The sequence below is a fragment of the Mycena indigotica genome (assembly GCF_014461135.1).
Source record: "Mycena indigotica strain 171206Taipei chromosome Unknown Mind.scaff0005, whole genome shotgun sequence".
In the NCBI taxonomy this organism is placed as follows: Eukaryota; Fungi; Basidiomycota; class Agaricomycetes; order Agaricales; family Mycenaceae; genus Mycena; species Mycena indigotica.
Window position 1 is genome coordinate 452569 of NW_023503004.1, and position 16265 is coordinate 468833.

At 52.6% G+C, this 16265-nt stretch overlaps 2 protein-coding genes across 2 annotated transcripts; both read right to left on the bottom strand.

The window, feature by feature from the left end:
- Positions 1-733: 733 nt before the first annotated feature.
- On the bottom strand, positions 734-1752 carry MIND_00566400 (Fruiting body protein SC7; the record flags this gene model as incomplete). The annotated part of the gene is made up of 4 exons (XM_037362434.1): positions 734-752; positions 805-866; positions 920-1043; positions 1100-1752. The coding sequence occupies 4 exons, from the start codon at positions 1750-1752 to the stop codon at positions 734-736; spliced, it is 858 nt and encodes a 285-aa protein (XP_037220355.1).
- Positions 1753-10178: 8426 nt separating this feature from the next.
- On the bottom strand, positions 10179-11207 carry MIND_00566500 (Fruiting body protein SC7; the record flags this gene model as incomplete). Its single annotated transcript, XM_037362435.1, has 5 exons — positions 10179-10197; positions 10250-10311; positions 10364-10488; positions 10545-10572; positions 10632-11207. 5 exons carry the CDS (start codon positions 11205-11207, stop codon positions 10179-10181), a joined length of 810 nt encoding a protein of 269 aa, XP_037220356.1.
- Between the last annotated feature and the right edge of the window lie 5058 nt (positions 11208-16265).

Here is a 16265-nt window from a genome sequence, read left to right on the forward strand (position 1 = left end):
TGGCGGCCAGTGCCGTCCCGGCCCATCCGCCGCGCGTTCGTCGCGAAAGCGCGCGCCCGGGGAGGGCCCATACGCACCTCCAACTCCAGCAAATCTCGCGCGAGAGGGCGCCGCCGTTGTTCCACAACGTTCCATCTTCTCCCGGTGAGTGAATTCAGGCTGTTTGTGGATGTCAATGCTGAGCGGAGGTGTTTCCAGCGATAGAACACTCACCTACGCTACTGCGCCACCCCCCCACGACGTGCCACGCAAAGAAATGTTCGACAGAGTCGCAACGTGGCAAGCGCAAATGCCCAGGGCGCGTCGACCCCGCGTCTGCGCCTCTGCCGCGCCGTCTGTGCTGGGTTGCGGGACTCGCAATATCGACCAGAAAGATAAGTAGAACAGAACAGGCCACGTATTTTGAATTTAGTAAAAATAATAAAATCGAGCACACATATACTGTCTCTAAGACCGCGCGGGCACGCGCCGAACGAGCATAGGATGCTTAGCCATATAGCGCGGACTAGCCTACAGAGACCGAAGATGGACGAGCCACCCGGCGGCGCGTGGGCCGTGAGTCCCGTGACTCCGGTGCAGCGCCGCGCCCGCGCCGAGTTGGTCAGACGATGTGCGGGGTAACAAGTTGATTGAACAGGAAGATAGATACGACAAGACAGTGGTATGGAGAGATATAGAACCGCGGGCGTCCAGGCTCGCCGTGGGAAACAAGAACGGGAATGCGGGCGTTGGCCTAGACGGAGACCATCTGGCTGGGGGTGCGTCAGCAGGCCCGGAAGCCCCGAGAAAGAACAGGAAACGCACTCGAACTGGCCGATGATGTTGCCCGGCGGGGCGTACTCGCAGACGTAGTACTCGGCGGTGTTCTGCGCGGCGCCGAGGTCAGCACACGGGGGGCACACGCGGCCCGGACACGCACCGTGAACTTGGGGTCGAAGATCGTGCCGGGCGCGCACACGGTGAGCGCACAGCCGACCTGCGTCGTCGCCCGCCCACGACCTGGGTGAAGTGCGACGGCACGGGGTTCTTCGGGTCGTAGTCCCCTGCGCCATCGCCATCAGCCTCCGCATCAGCATCAAAAACACGGCACGGCACGCACCGACTCGTTCGTCCACGACACGATCGCCTTCTCAATCCCGTACTTGCCCGTGCCGCCCGCGAGGTTCTCGCCCGAACGGGCCGACCTTCCCGCCCGAGTGCTCGAACACGCACGTGTCCGCGACCTTCTGGGCCGCGGCGGAGAGCGTGTCGTTCCACGAGAGGGGGTCGCCCTTGTGGTTGGCGCGGATGTCGTTGTGGAACTTGAGGTACAGCGCCTGGTCCGCTGCGGAGACGAGCGGGCGCGACGGCCGCGCCGGCGTTGATCGCGCGCGGGGAGCGGGCCCGGTCGGGCGCGGACGCCGGGGGGGGGTGGAGCTCGTAGAGGTGGGCGCTGGGGGTGGCGGAGGCGGAGGGGGGGGCGGGGCTGCGGCCAGGGGTGCTAGACGGGGCCGGCGGTGGCGGGGCGGGCCGGGGTGTTCGGGGGGGCGGGGCGGCGGTGGTGCTGGGCTTGGGCGTGGCGTTGACGCCGCCCGACGTTGGCGGTGGGGCGGCCCTTGGCGGGGGCGGGCGGGGCGGCCGTTGCGGGTGCGCTTGCGGCCGTAGTGGGCCCTTGTGGTGCCGCCGTGGGCGAGCACGGCGGGGGGCAGGAGGAGAGCGCGGCCGCGAGGAGCACGGCGAGGAGCGGGAGGCTGGGGGGCGTGGGCCGGCCATGGTTAACGAGGGTGGGTGGGTAACGAGCGACAACTGGGGGAAAGAAAGAAGGCGAGGGACGGCAGGTCGCGGGGGGTAGGTACGCCCCGCGCTGGCGTTTTACGACGCGTGTCTGCGGCAAACCACCCCGGGGGCCGCCGTTGTGCGCGGAAGAGCAGAGGAAGAGGCTGCGTGGGACGAAGACGTGGCGTGCACGTGCCGCATGCCGTCACCCGCGCTTCTTTTTTATCAACCACCACCCTCAAACCGCAAATCGCTCAACGACGCGCAGCGAATCCAGCCAGGCGCAAATCTGGTCTTTATCTTGCTGGCAACACCGGCGCGGTACTCGGCGTCGGCGCTCGGCAAACACATCTCTCGCGGCTGCTGGTGCCACGCCGACACTCTCCCTCCCACATACGACTGGCTTTAGCACCCCACCCGAAGCCTCTTCCCTTCTCCGCTCTGCCCTGCCGTTTCTGCCCATTCTGGGCTTGAATTCGTCACCGCGCGCGATCTCGCCGTCGGATCGTCGCGAAAATCGTCACGCGCAAGGCGCGACACTCCCTCGTCATTCGAATGGTGTTTGTCGGCCCATCTGCCCGCTGGATTCGGGCCACCGCTGGGCTCCCGTTTGGCCAAAACCTAGCCGTTTGGGGCCGGGAATGGCCCCCGGTGTCCCTCGGGCATGTCCGGGGAGGCTCAAAGACCATATCCCAACCGGTTCAGCGCGTCTCGGCGCTTGTCGGCGGGCCGCATCGACCGTGGTCGCTGTTGACGGCGTTGTGGGCAGGACCGGTGAGCGCTGGGCTCAGTTCGTGCCCGTTCTGGCTGGAAATTTAACCACAGGTAGCGACATTGCGACGCTCCCTCTCCTGAAGATTTCAGGGCCAACGGCCGAGCGGGTGGGTCTGCGGCTGCAGGTCTCCGCGAGGTGCGTGTTTCTTCCATCTGTGGCTTCTTTTCTACTAATTTATTGCTCTCTCAGTGTCCCCAGCACTTCGATGCAACCCGCCATCCGCATTCCCGCCGCTACCATCGTCGTTGGCCCACTCTGGGCTCAAATCTCGCAAGAACCGGTCACTGCGCGCGATCGCGACCGCGGATCGACGCGAAAATGGACTCGCGAAGAGCGGAGGACGTTCCCGTCAAGAAGCTGGACTTCTGTGGCGATCCGCCGGCTGGATGCTGGCCAGCAACGCGCCGGGTTTCCCCGGCAATCGCCCGTTTCGCGCCGAACGGGCTCCGGAGGCCCTCGGCGACGTCCGGCAACGTCGATGACAACGTAAGGGACGTGTCCCAAGGTGCTCGACGCGTCTTGGCCGAGAATGGAGGGCGCTGGGCGCAATTCTGACGCGTTCCGCCCGAAATTCTCAGCGATACGGGAGACACTGTGCCTCTCCATTTCCTGAGATTTCCAGGCAGAACGGGGCGGTGGCTGGCCCTGCGCGGCCCGACCGCTGTTTTCGGCAAGCCCGCGGCGTTCCGGCCCGTCTGCCGCGCGTTCTCCTCGAAAGCGCGCGCGTGAGTAGCCCTGATATGCACCTTCGACTCCAGAAAGTCTCGTGGGACACAACGCCGTCGTTGTCGCGCATCGCCAATTCTTCCCCCGGTGAGTGGTTTCAGCTGTTTTCTCAATTCAAATGCTCAGCGCATGTGTTTTCAAGTCTGACGTACTCGCCTACGTCACTGCGCCACCTCGTCGCGGGTCCCGTCGCCCTCCACGACGCGGTGCGGCGCCGCGTGTCTGCACCGCCGTCTCGAGGCCCGCTGCCGAGCCGCTGCTCCGATAGGGCTGGAATTGCACAAGCGGTTGCGGACGACGTGTCCCCTCCCTGTGTGAAGTTTCCAGCCCGGGCGATGCAGCGGCTGTGCCGCACGCGCAAGGGCGGACTTCCACCCGCCCTCCGCACTGCCGGGCTCCGGCTGCGTCGCGTCGGCCCAAACGCGGCCAGCAGCCGCGGGTAGCATGGCACTACCCTCCTTGAAGATCTCGCGCCGAACGGCCGCACCGTTCTCCCGTATCGCCCAAGGCTCTGTTTGAGCCGGCACACTGGCGAACCTCGCCGTATCTGGTCCGATCGGGCCGAAGCGCTGCCCGACGGCGCGAATATCATAGGTCTATGTAATTCCTGAATTCCCTGTACTTAGCTGGAGCGGTTGGCGTGCAATCAACAATTTTGTCTAATTTTTCATATAACTTGGAATGTCTGACAAGACAAGTCTGTTCAGCCAAAGCTGCTTGTGGGTGAAACTTGAGTTTGAACTCAAAACTTAACAGCTCAATATTAACTGCCACTGCATGAAAGTGAATTTTCAGTCAGATGTTTCTACAAGTATGCCAAAAAGACTCAACCAGGCAGTTATGTCAAATCAGTGCCTCTATTAACTGGTTCCAAAATCTGCCCAAAAGCCACAGTATGTCAAATTGTATCCACTATATTTCCAGTTGAATACATTTCCAACCATATAGAAATCCACTTTATCTGTTTCAAAGTGCCCTAAAATCAGTCAATTGGAGTCAACAGTCTGGTTCAGTTTGGTTCTTGGCGAAAAGCCAGACCGGGCCAAACTGAGGGCCAGGATGGCCTTCACCGAATGTCAGTCCAGTTCAGTTCGAACTGAAATCCCAAACCATGTATCTAGCACGTTTTAAGTTGGTTGGGCTTTCAATCCATTCTGAAAGCTCCGGAATACTGTACTGAAAGACTTGCATTTTGTGACTCAAGCATTGCCTTTTAGTTGCATCAATCTGTTGTAGTCCTTACCGCCAAGTCATTTGAACATCAGATTATAAGCCTTTGAAATACCTTTCTGACCGTTCAAGACCCATTTTCAAAGCTGCAGAAATGACTGAGATACAGCCCAAATGCTGTTTTGAAAGTGGAAAGTGTTACCAGGGGAGTAAATAAGTGTCACTATCAACTAGCACTAGAATATGCAGCATCAATTTGTAGCCCTTTCAAATACCTCTCTGACCATATAAGAACCATCTCCATACAAGCAGAACTCATTGAGATATAACCCTAATACTGTTTTGAAATGTTGGTGATTTTGTAAGTCAATCATTGACTTTGGACGGTCAGTATAAACTGGCAGGTCCTGGAAGTGTCCCCATGGACTCACACCAAAATGTGCACAAGTCAATTTGAGTCAATATAACTGCCACAGTAAGTGCTAATGAAACTTAGTCAATTTGTATCAAACCTGTGTTGAGTGCCTGGAATTCCCTTTCCAACCATATAAAAACCATCCCAAACCGACCAGAACTGACAGAGATATGAGCCTAATACTGTTTCAAAAGACAAGTCAAAATCAGTCATTTTGCAGTCAGATTTTGAGTTGAATACCATGTTATAGGCCCTTTAAATGAAAACCATCTCAATCCAACAAGAACTCATTGAGATAAAGCCTATAAACTGGCACCAAAATCAGCACAATAAGTACTGCTGCAGTATACACTAATTGTGATAAACTAAATATAAGTTGAATACAAAGTTGTATTCCTGCTAAAAACCTTTCTAATCATATATAAACCATCAAGAAATTCAACAGTGTAACATGAACTGCCACAGTGTATCCTAATAAAAGTCAGTCGTTTTGTAGTCAACATATTTGCAGTTGAAGACCAGTTTGTAGGTCTTTGAAATATCCTTCTGACCATATAGGAACCATCTTAAACCGACCAGAACTCATCGAGATATGAGCCTATTACTGTTTCAAAAGACTGAAAGTATATGACATTTTGTGAGTCAAGTATTGACTTTAAGCCACAGTGTAGACTGGGCAGTTAGGTCCCAGAAGTGTCCCCATAGACTGGCACCAAAATGTGCACAAGTCAATTTGAGTCAATATAACTGCCACAGTAAGTACTGATAAAAGTCATTGGATTTATATCAAACATATTTCCAGTTGAATACCAGTTTATAGCCTCTGTAAAGCCCTTTCTGACCATATGAGAACCATCTTGAAAGCTTCAGAAATGACTGAGATATAGTGCTAATACTGTTTTGAAAGTGCCAAGTCAATAAAGTTGATGGATTTGTAGGAAAGTTCCAATTAGGTGAATACAAAGTTGTAGTCCTTCTCAAGAGCTTTCTGACCATATATGAACCATCAAGAAATTCAACAGTGTAACCTTAACTGCCAGAGTGTATCCTAATAAAAGTCAGTCATTTTGTGGTCAACATATCTGCAGTTAAAGCCATATTTGTAGGCCCTTCAAATACCTTTCTAACCATATAGGACTCATTGTGATCCAACCAAAGCTTACTGAGATAGAGCCCTATTACTGTTTTGAAAAAGGCAGGTGCCGCTGCACAAGTCAGTTTCAGTCAAGACAGTCAATAACTGCTGCAATAAGTACTGACAAAAGTTAATAGATTTGTGGTCAATCAAACAAAAGTTGAATTGAAAGTTATAGTCCTTCTAAAAACCTTTCTAACCATATATGCACCATTAAGAAATTTCATAGTGTGGCCTTAACTGCCACAGTGTATCCTAATAAAAGTCAGTCATTTTGTAGTCAACAGGTTTCCAGTTAAATACCATGTTATAGGCCTTCAAAATCCCTTTCTAGCCATATAGGAACCATTATGAAAGCTTCAGAACTCACTGAGATATGGCCCTAATACTGTTTTGAAAACTCAGGGTTGGGTCAGTAATTTGCATTTTGCGAAGCAAGTATTGACTTTAAGCCAAAGTGTTAACTGGGCAGTTAGGTTTTAAAAGTGCCGCTATGAACCCAGACCAAAATCTGCCCAAGTCAATTTCAGTCAATACAGTCAATAACTGCTGCAGTAAGTACTAACAAAAGTTCTTAGATTTGTAGGAAAGTTACAATGAGTTGAAGACAAAGTTGTAGTCCTACTGAAGACCTTTCTAACCATATATAAGGCATCCAAAATTATCACAGTGTAAGACTTACTGCCACAGTATTTTGTAATAAAAGTCATTCATTTTGTATCAAACATGTCTTCAGTTGAGGACCAGATTGTAGGCCTTCAAAATACCTTTCTAACCATATATGACCCATTTTGAAAGCTTCAGAACTCACTGAGATAAAGCCCTATTACTGTTTCAAAAGACTCTGGATTGGGTCAGTAATTTGCATTTTTTCGAAGCAAGTATTGACTTTAAGCCAAAGTGTAAACTGGGTAGTTAGGTCTCGAAAGTGTCTCTATGAACCCACACCAAAATATTTACAAGTCAATTTGAGTCAATAACTGCCACAGTGTGTACTAACAAAAGTCATTAGTTTTGTAGGAAAGTCACAATGAGTTGAAGACAAAGTTGGAGTCCTTATGGAGACCTTTCTAACCATATATAACTCATCAAAAATTATAACAGTGTAATACTTACTGCCACAGTAATTGCTAAGGAAAGTCAGTCAATTTGTATTAAACATGTTTTCAGTTGAAGACCAGATTGTAGGCCCCTCAAATACCTTTCTAACCATATAGAAGCCATCTTGAAAGCTTCAGAAATGACTGAGAAACAACCCTAATACTGTTTCAAAAGACTCTAGTGTTTGCGAGTATTTGTCAATTTGTGAGCCAACTATTGAGTTTGAAGCATAAGTGTAAACTGGGCAGTAAGGTGTAAGAAGTGTCTCTATAACCTCAACCAATTTCCCAAGTCAGCCCTAAAGTCAGACTCATCTCCCAAGGCAGGCAGTAGCAGTATAAGTCAGTAGCGGTCAATGCAGGCAGTAAGCTCCAGTCAGCCTAGTCAAGTCACCTAGTAAGCTGGCCCTAAAGTAGTCTGGCAGTAGCGCTCAGTACCAGTCAACACAGTCAATACCAAGTCTAATAATACAAGAATATAATAACAAGAATATAATAACAAGAATATAATAACAAGAATATAATAACAAGAATATAATAACAAGAATATAAGAAAAAAAGAGTGGAAGCATGAGCCGGCCCTAAAGTGGAATACCCCTGGAACCCGATCCTTCAGCAGGCCCTAAAGTAGAGCTGCAGAAGGAAAAAAATACTGTTGTTCTTCTTCTTTCACATCTTCAACTTTATGAATCCATGTCATTCACAAAGCTGAAGATAGGAAAGAAGAAGAAAGAAGAAGAAGGTAGGTAGTAAAGGGGGGTTAAAAAATAGCTTTGAGTTTTATTGACTTCACTGTCACACCAGGCTGCAGTCCTGGATTTTTGTTTATAGACTTGTCAGGGCGTCCCCCAACAGAGTCTGCATCCTAGAAAATTAGTATCCTAGAAAAAGTTAGATTTAAATGTATCCCCCAGAACCCATGAATAGAAAAGATAGGCAAGCTCCACCAAGTTACAAGTTCAAGTTACTCAGAAGTTGACTGTAAACAGTGCTATGATGACTTCTGTCCTTCACTCTCACAACCCTTGGTTCGATTCAGCAGCTACTCCCAATCAACTGAAGGAGATCACCCTTTCACCAGTGGGGAGGCCTCTTCTCAATGCCTAAGCATGAGCCCACCAATTACTCAAATGACCTTTTTCCCCTTGTTATAGGGTATTCAGCCAACCTCTTTCACTGCCAAAATGTGGTCCCATGTTAATCCATCTTTAAACAGGTGTCAGACACACTGCTAGACAAAAGAACACTCAGCACCCAGAGGTCTTCCTCCTTACAATAGGAAATGCCACCCCTCAGCCAACCCCAGGAACAAATTTCAAAAAAGCGTGAAAACACCTGTCCACAATTTCGCGCTCGAAATTATTTCCTTTTTGGGAAATTTCATTAGCCCTCCACAACTCTCAGTTCTTATCCTCCTGCTTCTCATTTCAACTTTTTGGAATCTCCAGCTCAATATCTTTCAATCCCTCTCTTCACTTTTCCCACAACTGAAATTACTTTGCTAACTGCCAGCGGACTTGCCGCGGAATTCCGCTAACTGCCAGCAGTTAATTTACCGCGGAGTGCCGCAGTGCGGAGTCGAACCGAGTCACGCAAGATTCGGACTCGACTACAGTCACGCGCGTGACTCTCTTGCTTCCGAACCACCACCATCTCTGGCGACACAACATCCTACCTGCCTCTCCGCGCCTCCCCGGACTTGTAGCAAGACAAACTAGGCAACAACCACTCACAACTGGGGACTTCTGGGGCGGAATCTCGCGAAAACACGCCACCGCGCCGCCGAAGCCCAAACTAGGCGACAATAACACACAACTGGGGCTTCTGGGGCAGAATCTTGTGAAACCACGCCCCCGCGCCGGCTCAGATAGCCCAGAGACAAGGCTCCAAGGTCCGCTACCACTCTGTGCCGCCATTTGCAGCCGTTTATAGCCCAAACTCAGCACAAAACACGCCACCGCGCGCGATCGCGACCGCGGATCGACGCGGAAATGGACTCGCGAAGGGCCGCCGACGTCCTCCGCACCATACTGCACTTTGGCGGCGATCCACCGGCCGGATGCTCGCGAGCAACGCGCCGAGCTTGGCCGGAAACCGCCCGTTTCGCGCCGAACAGGCCCTCGGCCGCGTCCGGCCATGTCGAGGAAGATGCAGGGGACTTGGTCGGCGCGTTTTGGGCCACTGCGACGCGCTGCATCCGCCAGACTCGGCGTTGGACGCGTGTTCCCGAGACTCGCGCGCGCTGGGCGTGTTTCTCGCGCGTTCCGCCTGAGATTCTCAGGGATGCGAGGGGCGATATATCCCTCCGTTCCCTGAGATTTTCAGGCGGAACGGGCTAGTCGTTGGCCCTGAGCGAACCAGCTGCTGTTTTTGGCGGCCAGTGCCGTCCCGGCCCATCCGCCGCGCGTTCGTCGCGAAAGCGCGCGCCCGGGGAGGGCCCATACGCACCTCCAACTCCAGCAAATCTCGCGCGAGAGGGCGCCGCCGTTGTTCCACAACGTTCCATCTTCTCCCGGTGAGTGAATTCAGGCTGTTTGTGGATGTCAATGCTGAGCGGAGGTGTTTCCAGCGATAGAACACTCACCTACGCTACTGCGCCACCCCCCACGACGTGCCACGCAAAGAAATGTTCGACAGAGTCGCAACGTGGCAAGCGCAAATGCCCAGGGCGCGTCGACCCCGCGTCTGCGCCTCTGCCGCGCCGTCTGTGCTGGGTTGCGGGACTCGCAATATCGACCAGAAAGATAAGTAGAACAGAACAGGCCACGTATTTTGAATTTAGTAAAAATAATAAAATCGAGCACACATATACTGTCTCTAAGACCGCGCGGGCACGCGCCGAACGAGCATAGGATGCTTAGCCATATAGCGCGGACTAGCCTACAGAGACCGAAGATGGACGAGCCACCCGGGGCGCGTGGGCCGTGAGTCCCGTGACTCCGGTGCAGCGCCGCGCCGCGCCGAGTTGGTCAGACGATGTGCGGGGTAACAAGTTGATTGAACAGGAAGATAGATACGACAAGACAGTGGTATGGAGAGATATAGAACCGCGGGCGTCCAGGCTCGCGCGTGGGAAACAAGAACGGGAATGCGGGCGTTGGCCTAGACGGAGACCATCTGGCTGGGGGTGCGTCAGCAGGCCCGGAAGCCCCGAGAAAGAACAGGAAACGCACTCGAACTGGCCGATGATGTTGCCCGGCGGGGCGTACTCGCAGACGTAGTACTCGGCGGTGTTCTGCGCGGCGCCGAGGTCAGCACACGGGGGCACACGCGGCCCGGACACGCACCGTGAACTTGGGGTCGAAGATCGTGCCGGGCGCGCACACGGTGAGCGCACAGCCGACCTGCGTCGTCCCGCGCCACACGACCTGGGTGAAGTGCGACGGCACGGGGTTCTTCGGGTCGTAGTCCCCTGCGCCATCGCCATCAGCCTCCGCATCAGCATCAAAAACACGGCACGGCACGCACCGACTTCGTTCGTCCACGACACGATCGCCTTCTCAATCCCGTACTTGCCCGTGCCCGCCCGCGAGGTTCTCGCCCGAACGGGCCGACCTTCCCGCCCGAGTGCTCGAACACGCCACGTGTCCGCGACCTTCTGGGCCGCGGCGGAGAGCGTGTCGTTCCACGAGAGGGGGTCGCCCCTTGTGGTTGGCGCGGATGTCGTTGTGGAACTTGAGGTACAGCGCCTGGTCCGCTGCGGAGACGAGGCGGCGCGACGGCCGCGCCGGGCGTTGATCGCGCCCGCGGGGAGCGCGGCCCGGTCGGGCGCGGACGCCGGGGCGGGGTGGAGCTCGTAGAGGTGGGCGCTGGGGGTGGCGGAGGCGGAGGCGGGGGGCGGGGCTGCGGCCGGGTGCTAGACGGGGCCGGCGGTGGCGGTGGCGGGGCCGGGTGTTCGCGGGGGCGGGGCGGCGGTGGTGCTGGGCTTGGGCGTGGCGTTGACGGCGCCGCCCGACGTTGGCGGTGGGGCGGCCCTTGGCGGGGGGGGGCGGGGCGGCCGTTGCCGGGTGCGCTTGCGGCCGTAGTGGGGCCCTTGTGGTCGCCGTGGGCGAGCACGGCGGGGAGCAGGAGCAGCGCGGCCGCGAGGAGCACGGCGAGGAGCGGGAGGCTGCGGGGGCGTGGGCCGGCCATGGTTAACGAGGGTGGGTGGGTAACGAGCGACAACTGGGGGAAAGAAAGAAGGCGAGGGACGGCAGGTCGCGGGGTATAAGTACGCCCCGCGCTGGCGTTTACGACGGCGTGTCTGCGGCAAACCACCCCGCGGGGCCGCCGTTGTGCGCGGAAGAGCAGAGGAAGAGGCTGCGTGGGACGAAGACGTGGCGTGCACGTGCCGCATGCCGTCACCCGCGCTTCTTTTTTATCAACCACCACCCTCAAACCGCAAATCGCTCAACGACGCGCAGCAGCGAATCCAGCCAGGCGCAAATCTGGTCTTTATCTTGCTGGCAACACCGGCGCGGTACTCGGCGTCGGCGCTCGGCAAACACATCTCTCGCGGCTGCTGGTGCCACGCCGACACTCTCCCTCCCACATACGACTGGCTTTAGCACCCCACCCGAAGCCTCTTCCCTTCTCCGCTCTGCCCTGCCGTTTCTGCCCATTCTGGGCTTGAATTCGTCACCGCGCGCGATCTCGCCGTCGGATCGTCGCGAAAATCGTCACGCGCAAGGCGCGACACTCCCTCGTCATTCGAATGGTGTTTGTCGGCCCATCTGCCCGCTGGATTCGGGCCACCGCTGGGCTCCCGTTTGGCCAAAACCTAGCCGTTTGGGGCCGGGAATGGCCCCCGGTGTCCCTCGGGCATGTCCGGGGAGGCTCAAAGACCATATCCCAACCGGTTCAGCGCGTCTCGGCGCTTGTCGGCGGGCCGCATCGACCGTGGTCGCTGTTGACGGCGTTGTGGGCAGGACCGGTGAGCGCTGGGCTCAGTTCGTGCCCGTTCTGGCTGGAAATTTAACCACAGGTAGCGACATTGCGACGCTCCCTCTCCTGAAGATTTCAGGGCCAACGGCCGAGCGGGTGGGTCTGCGGCTGCAGGTCTCCGCGAGGTGCGTGTTTCTTCCATCTGTGGCTTCTTTTCTACTAATTTATTGCTCTCTCAGTGTCCCCAGCACTTCGATGCAACCCGCCATCCGCATTCCCGCCGCTACCATCGTCGTTGGCCCACTCTGGGCTCAAATCTCGCAAGAACCGGTCACTGCGCGCGATCGCGACCGCGGATCGACGCGAAAATGGACTCGCGAAGAGCGGAGGACGTTCCCGTCAAGAAGCTGGACTTCTGTGGCGATCCGCCGGCTGGATGCTGGCCAGCAACGCGCCGGGTTTCCCCGGCAATCGCCCGTTTCGCGCCGAACGGGCTCCGGAGGCCCTCGGCGACGTCCGGCAACGTCGATGACAACGTAAGGGACGTGTCCCAAGGTGCTCGACGCGTCTTGGCCGAGAATGGAGGGCGCTGGGCGCAATTCTGACGCGTTCCGCCCGAAATTCTCAGCGATACGGGAGACACTGTGCCTCTCCATTTCCTGAGATTTCCAGGCAGAACGGGGCGGTGGCTGGCCCTGCGCGGCCCGACCGCTGTTTTCGGCAAGCCCGCGGCGTTCCGGCCCGTCTGCCGCGCGTTCTCCTCGAAAGCGCGCGCGTGAGTAGCCCTGATATGCACCTTCGACTCCAGAAAGTCTCGTGGGACACAACGCCGTCGTTGTCGCGCATCGCCAATTCTTCCCCCGGTGAGTGGTTTCAGCTGTTTTCTCAATTCAAATGCTCAGCGCATGTGTTTTCAAGTCTGACGTACTCGCCTACGTCACTGCGCCACCTCGTCGCGGGTCCCGTCGCCCTCCACGACGCGGTGCGGCGCCGCGTGTCTGCACCGCCGTCTCGAGGCCCGCTGCCGAGCCGCTGCTCCGATAGGGCTGGAATTGCACAAGCGGTTGCGGACGACGTGTCCCCTCCCTGTGTGAAGTTTCCAGCCCGGGCGATGCAGCGGCTGTGCCGCACGCGCAAGGGCGGACTTCCACCCGCCCTCCGCACTGCCGGGCTCCGGCTGCGTCGCGTCGGCCCAAACGCGGCCAGCAGCCGCGGGTAGCATGGCACTACCCTCCTTGAAGATCTCGCGCCGAACGGCCGCACCGTTCTCCCGTATCGCCCAAGGCTCTGTTTGAGCCGGCACACTGGCGAACCTCGCCGTATCTGGTCCGATCGGGCCGAAGCGCTGCCCGACGGCGCGAATATCATAGGTCTATGTAATTCCTGAATTCCCTGTACTTAGCTGGAGCGGTTGGCGTGCAATCAACAATTTTGTCTAATTTTTCATATAACTTGGAATGTCTGACAAGACAAGTCTGTTCAGCCAAAGCTGCTTGTGGGTGAAACTTGAGTTTGAACTCAAAACTTAACAGCTCAATATTAACTGCCACTGCATGAAAGTGAATTTTCAGTCAGATGTTTCTACAAGTATGCCAAAAAGACTCAACCAGGCAGTTATGTCAAATCAGTGCCTCTATTAACTGGTTCCAAAATCTGCCCAAAAGCCACAGTATGTCAAATTGTATCCACTATATTTCCAGTTGAATACATTTCCAACCATATAGAAATCCACTTTATCTGTTTCAAAGTGCCCTAAAATCAGTCAATTGGAGTCAACAGTCTGGTTCAGTTTGGTTCTTGGCGAAAAGCCAGACCGGGCCAAACTGAGGGCCAGGATGGCCTTCACCGAATGTCAGTCCAGTTCAGTTCGAACTGAAATCCCAAACCATGTATCTAGCACGTTTTAAGTTGGTTGGGCTTTCAATCCATTCTGAAAGCTCCGGAATACTGTACTGAAAGACTTGCATTTTGTGACTCAAGCATTGCCTTTTAGTTGCATCAATCTGTTGTAGTCCTTACCGCCAAGTCATTTGAACATCAGATTATAAGCCTTTGAAATACCTTTCTGACCGTTCAAGACCCATTTTCAAAGCTGCAGAAATGACTGAGATACAGCCCAAATGCTGTTTTGAAAGTGGAAAGTGTTACCAGGGGAGTAAATAAGTGTCACTATCAACTAGCACTAGAATATGCAGCATCAATTTGTAGCCCTTTCAAATACCTCTCTGACCATATAAGAACCATCTCCATACAAGCAGAACTCATTGAGATATAACCCTAATACTGTTTTGAAATGTTGGTGATTTTGTAAGTCAATCATTGACTTTGGACGGTCAGTATAAACTGGCAGGTCCTGGAAGTGTCCCCATGGACTCACACCAAAATGTGCACAAGTCAATTTGAGTCAATATAACTGCCACAGTAAGTGCTAATGAAACTTAGTCAATTTGTATCAAACCTGTGTTGAGTGCCTGGAATTCCCTTTCCAACCATATAAAAACCATCCCAAACCGACCAGAACTGACAGAGATATGAGCCTAATACTGTTTCAAAAGACAAGTCAAAATCAGTCATTTTGCAGTCAGATTTTGAGTTGAATACCATGTTATAGGCCCTTTAAATGAAAACCATCTCAATCCAACAAGAACTCATTGAGATAAAGCCTATAAACTGGCACCAAAATCAGCACAATAAGTACTGCTGCAGTATACACTAATTGTGATAAACTAAATATAAGTTGAATACAAAGTTGTATTCCTGCTAAAAACCTTTCTAATCATATATAAACCATCAAGAAATTCAACAGTGTAACATGAACTGCCACAGTGTATCCTAATAAAAGTCAGTCGTTTTGTAGTCAACATATTTGCAGTTGAAGACCAGTTTGTAGGTCTTTGAAATATCCTTCTGACCATATAGGAACCATCTTAAACCGACCAGAACTCATCGAGATATGAGCCTATTACTGTTTCAAAAGACTGAAAGTATATGACATTTTGTGAGTCAAGTATTGACTTTAAGCCACAGTGTAGACTGGGCAGTTAGGTCCCAGAAGTGTCCCCATAGACTGGCACCAAAATGTGCACAAGTCAATTTGAGTCAATATAACTGCCACAGTAAGTACTGATAAAAGTCATTGGATTTATATCAAACATATTTCCAGTTGAATACCAGTTTATAGCCTCTGTAAAGCCCTTTCTGACCATATGAGAACCATCTTGAAAGCTTCAGAAATGACTGAGATATAGTGCTAATACTGTTTTGAAAGTGCCAAGTCAATAAAGTTGATGGATTTGTAGGAAAGTTCCAATTAGGTGAATACAAAGTTGTAGTCCTTCTCAAGAGCTTTCTGACCATATATGAACCATCAAGAAATTCAACAGTGTAACCTTAACTGCCAGAGTGTATCCTAATAAAAGTCAGTCATTTTGTGGTCAACATATCTGCAGTTAAAGCCATATTTGTAGGCCCTTCAAATACCTTTCTAACCATATAGGACTCATTGTGATCCAACCAAAGCTTACTGAGATAGAGCCCTATTACTGTTTTGAAAAAAGGCAGGTGCCGCTGCACAAGTCAGTTTCAGTCAAGACAGTCAATAACTGCTGCAATAAGTACTGACAAAAGTTAATAGATTTGTGGTCAATCAAACAAAAGTTGAATTGAAAGTTATAGTCCTTCTAAAAACCTTTCTAACCATATATGCACCATTAAGAAATTTCATAGTGTGGCCTTAACTGCCACAGTGTATCCTAATAAAAGTCAGTCATTTTGTAGTCAACAGGTTTCCAGTTAAATACCATGTTATAGGCCTTCAAAATCCCTTTCTAGCCATATAGGAACCATTATGAAAGCTTCAGAACTCACTGAGATATGGCCCTAATACTGTTTTGAAAACTCAGGGTTGGGTCAGTAATTTGCATTTTGCGAAGCAAGTATTGACTTTAAGCCAAAGTGTTAACTGGGCAGTTAGGTTTTAAAAGTGCCGCTATGAACCCAGACCAAAATCTGCCCAAGTCAATTTCAGTCAATACAGTCAATAACTGCTGCAGTAAGTACTAACAAAAGTTCTTAGATTTGTAGGAAAGTTACAATGAGTTGAAGACAAAGTTGTAGTCCTACTGAAGACCTTTCTAACCATATATAAGGCATCCAAAATTATCACAGTGTAAGACTTACTGCCACAGTATTTTGTAATAAAAGTCATTCATTTTGTATCAAACATGTCTTCAGTTGAGGACCAGATTGTAGGCCTTCAAAATACCTTTCTAACCATATATGACCCATTTTGAAAGCTTCAGAACTCACTGAGATAAAGCCCTATTA